This window comes from Lucilia cuprina, chromosome 3 (genome assembly GCF_022045245.1).
Source record: "Lucilia cuprina isolate Lc7/37 chromosome 3, ASM2204524v1, whole genome shotgun sequence".
NCBI classification, from domain to species: domain Eukaryota; kingdom Metazoa; phylum Arthropoda; class Insecta; order Diptera; family Calliphoridae; genus Lucilia; species Lucilia cuprina.
The window spans coordinates 53,538,933-53,551,511 of NC_060951.1; the positions used below are offsets into that span (position 1 = coordinate 53,538,933).

General features: G+C 31.7%; 1 protein-coding gene across 1 annotated transcript; it reads left to right on the forward strand.

Moving 5' to 3' along the window:
* Positions 1-172: 172 nt before the first annotated feature.
* LOC111690932 (serine/threonine-protein kinase ATR) lies at positions 173-9,510 on the forward strand. The gene is made up of 7 exons (XM_023453539.2): positions 173-555; positions 760-3,169; positions 3,523-3,816; positions 3,888-5,931; positions 6,326-8,400; positions 8,532-9,257; positions 9,323-9,510. Exons 1-7 carry the CDS (start codon positions 326-328, stop codon positions 9,446-9,448), a joined length of 7,905 nt encoding a protein of 2,634 aa, XP_023309307.2. The 5' UTR covers positions 173-325; the 3' UTR covers positions 9,449-9,510.
* The last annotated feature ends 3,069 nt before the right edge of the window (positions 9,511-12,579 follow it).

Below are 12,579 nucleotides of genomic sequence, written 5' to 3' on the forward strand. Positions count from 1 at the left end.
ATTAGTTTATTTAATTAACAAACAAATTAAATAGAATTAGTTTTAATACTATTTTTTAGAATAATAAAAATCAATTCAAGTATAAAGTACTAAACTCATCAAATACAAATGTACCATCACAATTGTCTAATAAGAGCAAAATTAAACTTGGTAGCACTTTTCATTGTTTACTTATAACAACCCTGTTCTAATCAGTTTTTGTTTGTTGTCGCGCGCGTTTTGCATCATGCATTGCAATATTGTGCAAAAAATGTGAATGTAAATAAGTTTAATTGAATAAATTTATTAAAATTTATATAAAAGTTTTAAAAAAATATCTTAAACAATGACGGATCGCCGCAAAGATATGTGGAAACTGTTGTACAGTTTAGTAAATCGTAATGAAACGGAACTAAACGATGTCTTTGTTTTTGTCGATGATATCTTGTGCAAGGAACCCAGTTTGATACGATATTCTGTGAAGGAGAGCACTAATCGTTTCCAAGACACATTCATTTTATGGCTGGTCAATAAGTTAGTGAAGTCTTTAAAAGTGGAAAGTGATCAGGATTATGAGTAAGTAAATCAGACGACGGCTTCGGTTGTTGGGAAGACATTTTTAATTGTGCATACATACATATGTACAGGTATACCCATTGGGTATACCTATTTGGAAATACTTAATAATTTGTTTAAAATTCAATGTCGAGATTTGCAACTAACAGTACTTCCGTTTTTATCTTACATGCCATTTTCTATCTTTCTATGTTCTCTTTTAAGAATCCACGAAAAGAATCTAAAAGTTCAGCGCAAATTATTAAATTCCTGTCTCATAAATCGTGGTGTGCTTTTTGAAACCTTAATAAAAGCCTACATATCAGCCATTGAACAGTTATGTGAAGAATATTCTAAAGTAGACCTCTCGTGTCAGGAGGAAGTTGAAAGTCAATTGCTTAAGATTACAGCATTTACTTCGTCCGATGATTGTCTAAAAGAAATTGATACAAATTTTAGTTTCCCTCTCATTGAGGTAGACATAGATGATGTCGACGACTATGTGCAGGCCTTATTACAAGTGTTGCATCATGGTCTATTTGTGGGTTATACAAATTACTCGCTAACCTTTGAGGGGTCACTAATGACAGTTCTTAAAGCATTGAAAGAATGTGAATTTTCTACGAAACTCTATTGTTTACAATATTTGGGTAGAGTCTTTCAAAAGGTGCCCGTGCTTAACAACAATCTACAGCACTTGTATGAACTAAGTCTAAGAGCTTTAACAATGATGTGGAATTATATGCCCATATGGTTGAATAATAATTGTTTTGCTTTGGATTGTATAGATGAGTTTGTAGAAGAATCCAGCAGTTTTTTGAAAATTCTAAAGAATCTACAACATCAAGTGGAGCACAAGGATGTACTCATACGTCACTGTTTCCTATTAATGGAGTATATTTATGAAATTCATCAATGGCTACGTTATCGCACGGGACAAAATTCCCAAAATTTATTAGAAGTCTTTAAAACTTTAGTAGAATTGTTATTTCAATTGATTAATACTTCGACTATTGTCAAGGATCAACAAGGAAAGTTTTTCAATCTTTTTTGGCGTGTTGTAGAAGATTATCCGATTGTATTGCGTCTCTTGCCCGCTTATTTGCATAACAATAAAGAAAACACTAAACTTGATAAATATTTTAAGTTTATTGAAGTAAAAGTATTGGACTTTGTAAAATTGGAAAAGTGGAATAACTCACAATTTGAAGTAGTGCAAGAATGCTTAAATAGTTTAAAGCTATGGGAACATCTTTATCAGCATCAACAACAAATATTGGAAGCAAAGAGTGTATCAAGCGTAAACGAGATAACACTACAAAACAAACCAGCCAGTAATTGTATAAAAATAGAAAAATGGATAAAACCTTTGGACTTATGGTGTACAAAAGTTAATAATTCTAATCGGGTGTTACCTAATGAAAGGGATGAAATAATAATTTCGGCATTTCTACTACAATCCAACATCATAGTAACTCAATTGCCCTCACAAATACAGGCCAAGTTATTAGAAATTGTCTTAAAACCTATTAAAAATACAAATCCTATGAAAATACTACAAAATGATTCAGGTAATTTGGAGCTTAGTTTGGATATGCTAACTTTAATAAATAATTTAAAAAGCGAAAATGCCAACAGTAATATAAAACAATCTTTAAAGTCTGTTGGTAAACAAATATTTTCTTCTAACAAGGAACATGATAATTTGATATTAAAATTTTCTTTCTGCCTAAACAATTTTATGGCCAAGCAATGGTTAAGTATGGAGTATATAATGAAAGAATTTCTCGTAACAAATCTTAAAAATAAAGAAGTTTATAACAATTTGCTAAAGCTATTAAGCTGTTTTAATGCTGAAACAAAAGAGATAATGCTAATAAAGAAATTTCCCTTTTCTGCCAATATTTGTGCAGTAAGTTGTACAAAATTGTTGGAATCAGAGGTGTTATGTGTAAATTGCTTCAATGCATCTTTACTGCAATCTTCACAAAATTTAAAGGAATTTTTGGCAAAAGAAATCAATGTTCTATGTGTAAGCAAAACAGTTTCCTCTACGCTGTCAGCTAATCAAAAATTACCCGCTGATATGAAATTATTACTTATACAACAACTATTCTTAAACGAGGAACTAAATCTCTTAAACAATCATCTTACCTATTGCAACATTACATCAGATGAATGCCTTAAATCTATATTTTTACTCACTGATATGACCAAAATCTATTTGCCTACAGTATCCTCAGTTTTGGCAAATTTCATACGAAATGAACCCGAATTTATTCATCAACTTTCCGCTGCTGTTTTACAAAAAGTTGTCAAATCCTTAAATCCCGATCAAACTTATCAGCATCAGAAAATAATTTTAGAAATTATTGGTTGTTGTACACAAAGTGGTCTACTTACAGAACATTGGCTTTTTCATTTCTTTAAAATGACATTCTTTTATCTACTGCATCCTGAATCGAAGGTGGTACATGAAGCCATTTTAACGGGTTGTGAAATGTGTAGTGCTTATAATGTTCAACCCATTCAGCTGTGGAATTGGTATAAACGTGATGCTTTGAATTTAATAGTCAAGCTTATGATTTATGTTTATCTTACAAAGGGAGTACGAATGACCAGATCTCTAAAGGCTGTAAGTGTTTTTGTTGTTTTTCAAATTAATGAAATTATTATTTTTTTGATAAAAACTTTTAAATAATTCTACGTTTTTGATGATTTTTTTAATTAAATAAGCTTTTTCCCTAAAACAACTTTTTCCATTTAAATTTTTCTACTTTTTTAATAGAACATAAAGTTTTTAATAGAAATAAAATATCTTTTTCCCCCCAAAAAAAGAGCTTTCTACTTAACAGTATCTTACTATTTTCGAAAAAATACCTGTTTTAAAAGACTTTTTAAGAAGAGCTTTTTTAAAGCTTTTTCATTGAAATATTCCTAAACAATACTAGTTTACAGTTAAAAAAAACACCCGTTGTCTCATTTCAGTTTACCAAAATGCTAGGTTTTTCCTGTGTCCAAGAGTTCATTTGTAAATACTATCGTCTTTTGGTAACTATGATTTTACCCTATTGCGTTAAAGCTCCTTTATGCAAAGGACTAATTGTCAGCATATCGAAAATAACACGAAAACCGGTAACAAATTTATTTGTGGTTTCCTTTCTTCGTATTTACACGCACATTTATTTAACCGAAGACTCTGAGATTGGTAATGCTTGTATTGAATTTATAGGCAAATGTACTGGAGCCAGTTTAAGTAAGCTAATGAATACTGATGTAAAGGTAGGTGAATTTAAAATTATGTTGACAGATCATTTTTTAAATTTTCTATTTATTTTGTTTTTATTTTCCAGCAAACTGTTTCAGAATTTTTAGTTTACTTTAATCGCAGTCCCACCTTTGTTATGCAAGCTTTTCAATGTCTACTACCCAATGAAGTTGGCGCCAGTACATCAATGGCTATGAAGAAATCGTTTAAAAGTTCCACTCATGAATTTGCTAGTTTTATTACCGATCGTTTTTTGGGTGTTATAACTTATTTTCAAACTTGTTTGTCCGAACCGAACTTTGAGAAACCCCTAAAAGAGGAAACACTTTATAGTCTGGGACAAATCATGCGTTTAATTGGTTCTAACAATGTAACACAATTTCGTTTTAAAATCATAGCCATGTTAAGTTTTGTTCTAACGCTTAATGATCGTAATTTACAAAATATTTGTTTAAAAATTTGGAATATTTTCTTGCATATTGTTAATACCCAAGAACTGGGTCCTTCACTAAGTCGCATAGTAGCCTCATTGCAACCTTTACTGTCTACAAATGCCCAGGAGGTTAATGATATATATGATTATCTGATAATGAAAAACGATAGTCTATTGGGTATTTATATACCAGATCTATATTTCTTAGAAGACATGGCAGAAGTCAAGCCAAATATAAGGCAATATGTAGCACGCCAAACCGAAATTTTAAATATAGAACGTAATGGTGTTGCTGACAAATTGGGTTTTCTCTACAAACAAGTATGCAATGAAAATCTTCAGGTGCGTATATATGGCTTAAATTACATGAGATCCTTTATAGCCAAATATCGCAGTGAAATAAATAATATGATATTGGATACGGTACCAGTGGATCCTTTAATCGAACAAATTGTAGATGAACTTATGAAAGGCTGTAGACATGATGATCGTAATATGAATTTAGCTTCAGCTAAATGTTTGGGTGAATTGGGTGCCATAGATCCCAGTTATATGTCGGCAAATTTTTCTTTTATGAATTCGGCTGAAATCTCTTTAAGTATACACACCGATGATTTTGCCATAATGGCTTTAATGGAACTGTGTAAGGCTTATCAGTTTCAAAAGGATACTAAATATGTAGACAACTTTTCATTGGCCATACAGGAGACTCTGTCGGTGTTTGGTGTGTCACCAAAAGAAAATAAAAAACTAAATGTTTGGGATGCTCTGCCTACAAGAATGCAACAAGTTATGGAACCATTACTTAATTCCTGTTATACTGGCTCGAGAAGAGAAAGTAAATTAACCGAGCATCCCTTGTTCGAAAGTAGTCTTTGTCGCAGCTATGAGGATTGGTCATTTGCTTGGGCTTGTCGTCTAATAGAAATGGTGCAATCAGATGAAACAAAACATTTATTAAATTCCTACAAGCCTAGCATCAAAAGAGACACCAATATGTTGGGTATATTTTTCCCTTATATACTGCTACACGCCCTCCAAGAATGTTCTCAGGATAAAGTTCAGCAAATTTTTGAAGAATTTATGGCCGTTTTCAATTTTTGTAGTCGTGATAATACCACCCAACAAGAAATGGAAGTCTCCGGCTATAGAGAATTTAAATCTTCAAAATATGCTGCTGACAAAATGCCCTCGGAATCGAGCAATTCAGAACAATTTGAAACTTCCGAAACTTTAACTCAAACTTGTACGAAACTCTGTTCGGAGCAAGTGGATTTCTTGCAAAGATGGTGTAGAGAATGGCAAAAAGTCAATATGGTGAGTGGTAAACTCACCCAAACTGATGATCGTTTTAAGAATATTTATGATTTTATTAAGAAATTTAATAAAGCTTTAATATCCAAAGCCAACTACAATTCGGGTGAATATGCTAGAGCTTTAATGTATTTAGAGGAATATATTGAAGAACAACCCTCGGTACGATTGCAAGAACAATTATCATTTCTTATTGAAATACATGGTAAATTAATGGATTCAGACTCGGTGGAGGGAGCTGTTTATATGAAAAAATCTAATTTATCTTTGGAAGAAGAGATACTAGTTAATCGTTTGATCGATAAACCTGAAGAGACTATAACCTGTTATGAACAATTGTTGTCGAAAGATGATCATCAAATAAATCAGGATCATATTAAAGGTATTTATTTGTTTTTTTTTTAACAAATTTATATCTAATTTTTTAAATTAAATTTTGATAAAACCAATTTTTACCAAGAAAGCAATAAATTTCGTTAAAATTTTCTTCAAAATAATTTTTGAATAAAAATTTTTATACAATTTTTTTTTTCGTTAAAAAGTTCCACCAAAATTTTTCTAATAAAAATTTATTAAAATATTTTTTCTTTAAATGTAAATAAAAAAAGGATTTTAGAAAAATATTTGCCTAAAAATTTTAACCATGTTATTCCCAAACATTTCAGCAAACTTCTTTTTCACTTAAATGTATTACCAAAATAATTTTTCACTGAAAGTTCTGTCTGAACTTTATTAAAATCTCAATAAAAAATATAATATTCTATTAAAAATTTCAGGAATGATTGATTGCTATCTGCGTATGGATAATCCTGAAACCGCCCTACTTATCACCGATGGCCTATGGCAAAAACTGGCCGATCAATATACCGATGATTACTTTAAAGAATGCAAATCCGAATTATTGTGGCGTTTAGGTCGTTACGATGAATTACAAGAATTATTAGAGGATTCTGTGGTTAAGCGTAAAACTACCAATTGGAATATACAATGTGCTGAATCCTTTTTACTTTTCCGTCAACCAAACGATACACAATTGCAGACATTTGAAAATTTCCTAGAACAACTGGATGTCATACGTTCTAATGTCGTTAGCTCTATGAGATCATGTTCGGTAGTAACCGGTAATTCCTATACACATTCCTATGATGAAGTCATACGTTTACATTTGTTAAATGAATTGGAAAATAATAAACAATTAATAAATCAAATAACAAAATATAAAACCATTAATAATACGGATAGACGACATGAAACTAAGAATACCGATGAGATGTGCCTTAAAGAAGTGCAAGAATTCTTTAACAATTGGGATGCACGTTTGGAAGTTTTGCAGCCTATAGCTCGTGTTTTAGAGCCAGTATTTTGTTTCCGACGCAATTTGCTTTTGGAAACGCAAAGAATATTGCAACAAGATTTATCTTGTGCCAACAATCTCATACAAAAAGTAAATGATAAAATTAATGATTATTTGGTGAAATTATGGTTGCGTACCATACACATGAATCGTGAGGCAGGCTGCTTGCAGCAAGCTCAAATTTCCATAATGAAAGCAGAACAATATCAACCGGTTACACTATTTCTCGAAAAAGCCAAACTTCTGTGGCAGAAAGGCCATCAAAGTAATTGCTTTAAGTTGTTGGAGGAAAACATTAAGGTACTTGAAAATAAATGTGAAGGTGATATACGTAAACTAGACACTGCCAGTCGCCATCTTTATGCGGAAACGAAATTTCTACAAGCTTCATACAATGCTGAATCCATGAATATTTGCTCTGAATTGAATTTACGTTACTTTAAAGAAGCTGTTGCCGGCAATCGCACGTGTGAAAAATATTTAGTCCATTATTCCCAATATATGGAAAAAATATATGATTCGTTTACACGAGAACAAAAGGAATCGGAAAATGGCTGTCGTCTGCTATTGGATATAATGCTACACTATGCTAAATCTTTGAAATATGGCTATGCCAATGTATATCAGTCATTGCCACGTTTGCTTAGTATATGGCTAGATTTCACTTCACAATTGGTGTCAATGACCGAGTCCAATCAAACTTCTGACTCTAGTCAAGTTGTTAAGATAAGTTTATTCCAAGAGTTGGCCAAGAAAATGAATGATATGATTAATAATTGTGTTAACATGTTGCCCACTAGTATATTTTATACCGCCTTCTCACAATTACTCTCACGCATTTGTCATCCTTCACCAGATGTATTTAATAATCTAAGAAATATTTTCATTAAACTCATCGAACATTTCCCACAACAATCCTTGTGGATGTTATTACCGATATTTAAGTCCTGTCACAATTCTCGCATTAAACGCTGTCGCCTCATCTTTACCGATGCTCGTCTCAATAAACCCGCCTTTCAAAAGCTACTCAACGATTTTAACATGTTGGCTGAACGTTTAATTGAACTCACCGACAAAGAAGTTACCTTTGATCGTACTTACGAATTGAGTGGTTTAGTACGTCAACTTCCTAGACTTTTTGAGGATAGTAATTTTTCAAAAATAATGTTGCCCTTCGAAAAATTTATGCAACCTTCGTTTCCTATTACTTCAACAGCAGAGTCTCTGAATTTAAATACCTCTATATCACCGGATATTACAATTAATGCTTCTTCAGTGCCCAGTAATCCTTTTCCCAGTTGTTGTGTTTATTTGTGTGGCATTAGCGAAGAGGTTGTGGTTTTAAGATCTGCTGCAAAACCTAAGAAAATCACCATTGAATGTAGTGATGGTATCTCGTACAATGTTATGGTCAAGCCCAAAGATGATCTGCGCAAAGATTTTCGTTTGATGGAATTTAATGGTTTGGTTAAGCGGTTTCTTCATCAGGATTCAAAGGTGAGTATTTCACTAATATGTTTAATTAACAAAACTATTGAAAACGTATATTTATTCAAAAATATAATAAAATCAAATGTAAATGATATTTCCCTCTTATTACCTCTAACATTTGTTTTCTGTTCCAAAAGGCCCGTCATCGTCGTCTACGCATACGCACCTACGCTGCCATACCCTTCAATGAAGAATGTGGTCTAGTTGAATGGTTACCTAACCTTAATTCCTTTAGAGGCATCTGTGTTTCTATGTATCGTATGCGTGGTTTGGGAATACCAGATCGAGCACTACGACAATGTGCTTTACCCAAAACAGATCCTATAGAAAAGAAAAGAGCCATGTTCACAGACGTCTTACTGACACGTCATCCACCCATCTTTCATGAATGGTTTAAACAACGTTTTCCCTCACCTCACAGTTGGTATCAAGCTAGAAGTTCTTATGTTAAAACTATAGCAGTAATGTCAATGGTTGGTTATATATTGGGTTTGGGTGATCGTCATGGTGAAAACATACTATTCGACGAAACAAATGGTGATGCAGTACATGTTGATTTTAATTGTCTCTTCAATCAAGGTGAATCATTTGCTTATCCAGAAATTGTACCTTTTCGTTTAACGCATAATATGGTCTTCGCTATGGGACCATTAGGTGTTGAAGGTTTATTTCGTAAATGTTGTGAAATAACTTTACGTTTATTAAAGGATGAATCGAAAACTTTAATGTCTGTACTGCGACCATTTGTTTATGATTTGGGTGCTATAAATCGTTTGAAAGGAAAAACTACTTCGGGTTTGGAAATAACCGACCCTAAAGCCATTACAGATGTTAAACGTATAGAAGAAAGATTACAGGGTTATGTAAGTATAGCTGTTCTATAAAAAAAAACTAAACAAAAATATATAAATCTATTTTAATATTGCAGGTTAAACGTACCCTGGGTAATAGTATGCCTTTGTCTACCGAAGGCCAAGTTAATTTCCTTATAAACGAAGCTACAGATATTGATAATCTGGCTTCCATGTATATAGGCTGGGGTTCCTATATATAAACTAATGGCTGTGTTCAAAATTTTGTTAATAATAAATATGAAAACTCATTTGTTACTTTAAACTAAAGTTACATATTTTCCACATCATCACAACCACCACAACAAAGAAGCACTTATGGCAGCTGAACAACATAATTACAATTACTACAATTTGCATCTTACAGACATCATAAACTTACTGCTAACTCTACTAACCTTAAACTCATCTGACAATCAGCAGTTTCCAAACTTTGAAAACACTAACACCATAACAAAATATCCACAACAAAACGTTTCACACGGTTATTCGAAATATTCGTTCGTACGCGTTCGTTACGGTTATAAGCATTTTATTAATATTTACCACTTAACTAACAAAAATCTAACATAAATCAGAAACACACAATAACTTAATAAAAGAAACTAACGTTTAAATCGGTTGCGGTACATATGTCGGTTATATCGGTAGTATAATGCTCGTCCGCTCGTTCGTTACTAAAGTGTAAAAAGTGATCGTTCAGTATAGGAACTTTTCAAAATATAATATAAAAATGATAGACTTTAGATTCGTAAAAAGAAATATACGTCGCGAGTGTTTAACCATAAAAAGACTACAGTTTTTTAAATACAACTTAAGAAGACATGTTTGGACTGGAACTCAAGACTCAAGAATTTCAACAAGACTCAAGAAATGACCGAACTGAAATTGTGTGGTGGTAAGGTAAGTGAAAGAACATTTTTCAACAATTGACAGACAACATCTATTTCTTTCGTGTTACCGTTTAACATTTACATTTTGCCTTAAAGGCAGTAAAAAGAAATAATAAGAAAAAAAGAATATTTCATAAATGCATTTTAAATGCTTTTAGTATAAAAAATGTAACATAAAATGTTATCTGTTTATTGTTTTTAAGTTATTTTTTATTTTGTTAATTTGTGTTTATTTAAAAGAAATGATCGTTATAAATATCGTTACTATTTCGCTCGGTTTATAGAACAGAGAGGCAGGTAAATATTTTCTGGATCTTTATAGATCAAGGAGTAAGCCTTGTCCGTCAGTCTGTAAATGATTAATAAATTAAATGAGAACAAATAAAAGGGAGCTTTTTGGTACTTTTTCGTTTTTTAAAATGTACTTTTTTAATTTCCTAAAAATTTGAACCTAAAGATATAAATTTAGGTATGTAGAGCCCTGATTATTGATTTACTTTAATTTATGAATTTTAAACAGGAAAGTACTTTGATTCTCAAAATTGTCCCCCCCTTTAAATCCTTATCATAATAAGCTCATTTTTATAATGTCAATGTATAAATTTGGAAATTCGTAAACATCGTTTAAAGTGTTTTAAATTAGAAAAGTTATACATTGTAATTCAATTGTTTTTTATTTGTCTATATTGCACTTAAATGTTTTGAACTCGTTTTTTATGTTTAACCAAAGACATTCTTAAATTCTTGCTAAAACGTTTTTAATCTTTAAAATATTTATTTTGCTATTGTTGTTGCTGTTTTAATTTCAATATTCTTGGTAATCAGTTGTTAAAGCCTAAACTTTTATTAGTGCAATAGAGCAGCACTAAACTCACCAACAACTGTACAAATGCAACTGGCATTGCCACTGCAACAGCAACAATAGAAACAGCATCAGCAACAGTGGCATGTTTGTTGCTAATGCGGTTAAATGCAATTGTTTCCTTTTTTTAAATACCATCCTCTAGTTGTGTTCTTGTTTTAGTTTTTGTTGATAGTGGTGGTGGGTCACAAACAAAAAGGCGAAACAAATGTGGTTTTTACTCTATTTTTTAAACTTTTTTTGGGGGAAACTTTCTCGTTGATTTTTACAATGGTGACATGCTGATTTTCTGCAACAACGGCAGTAGCTGGAGCAGAAGTTGCAACAACAGTAAATTTGAAATCAACATCAACACCAGCTGCTGTTAGTGATGCTCTAGCTTTTATGCTGTTATTGTTGTTGTTTGAAACGTTGGTTAACTTAGCAAATAACACCATGTACATACCAGGAGCCTAATACTTTAGTTGCGCTTTTATAATTCAAAAAAAAGAAGCCAAAGACAAACAGACAGAGAACAACTGAAAACATTATGTTGTTACTGATGTTGTTCCTGCTACCGTTTGGTCACGTTCACAAAAAAAAGAAATACAAAGCATAGAAAATACTCGTAAAAAAGTCTGTTTGTTTTTGTCAACACAATCTACACAAATGCATCGCAAAATGGCAACAGCAACATTTAAATGTTTGTTTACAAATTTTTCTATCTTTCATTTAAGTTTAGGTTTTGCTTATTTTTTTCTAAAGGGGGGAAAACGAAATGAAACAAAAATCGATTATTTGTCTTTCTGTTTGTTTTCCATGTTAAATAGCGAGTATAACGCTGCTGTGTCGTTGCAACTACACTAGCTAATGACAACGATTTTGCACATGTTTTCAGTTCATTTACTTTTGGTTTTAAGATAAAATAAGAGTAAGAGTTCATATGGAGGTCGAATGTTAAAGTGCCCTTCTTTTAAAGCGATTTGTGAGTTAGTTATTCTTATTCTGTTTGTTGCAACAATGTATAGAAATAATTTTGTAAACATTTAATAAATTTTAACATAATTTTCAGACTAAATTTTGTAGGGTAGAAGGGGGATCATTCGCCATAGGGGCACATGCGTCAATGCGAATAACTTGAAAACCGAGTAATCGATTTTATCGCATTATTGAATTTTGTTTTCGTTTATCGATTATCTATTATCCCTGAAAATTTGAAACGTTAACTTTACATATGATGGGAGGCAGACATGATTAATTGTTTTTCAAAGGGCTGTGAAAATATTTCACTGTGTGAACTTTTTGTGCTAACTTTTTTAGAAAAGATATATTGGTCAGTATTAGGGCGAGTTTTTCTGATAAAGATAATCTTCATTCTTTGGTTAAACCTGGTTTAATATATGTTTCGTGTTTTTCAGTTATCATTAAAGTTACTTATTATCTTAGTTTAACTGAGTGTAATTGGCCTATTAAACTCAAGTTATAAGCGAGAAAACACAATTAACAAAAACAATAAAACAATTTTAAGTAAATTTCAATTTTCTGATTTGTTTTGTTTCATTAATTATTGTTTTAAATGTTTTTTAACATTTTTCAAAAA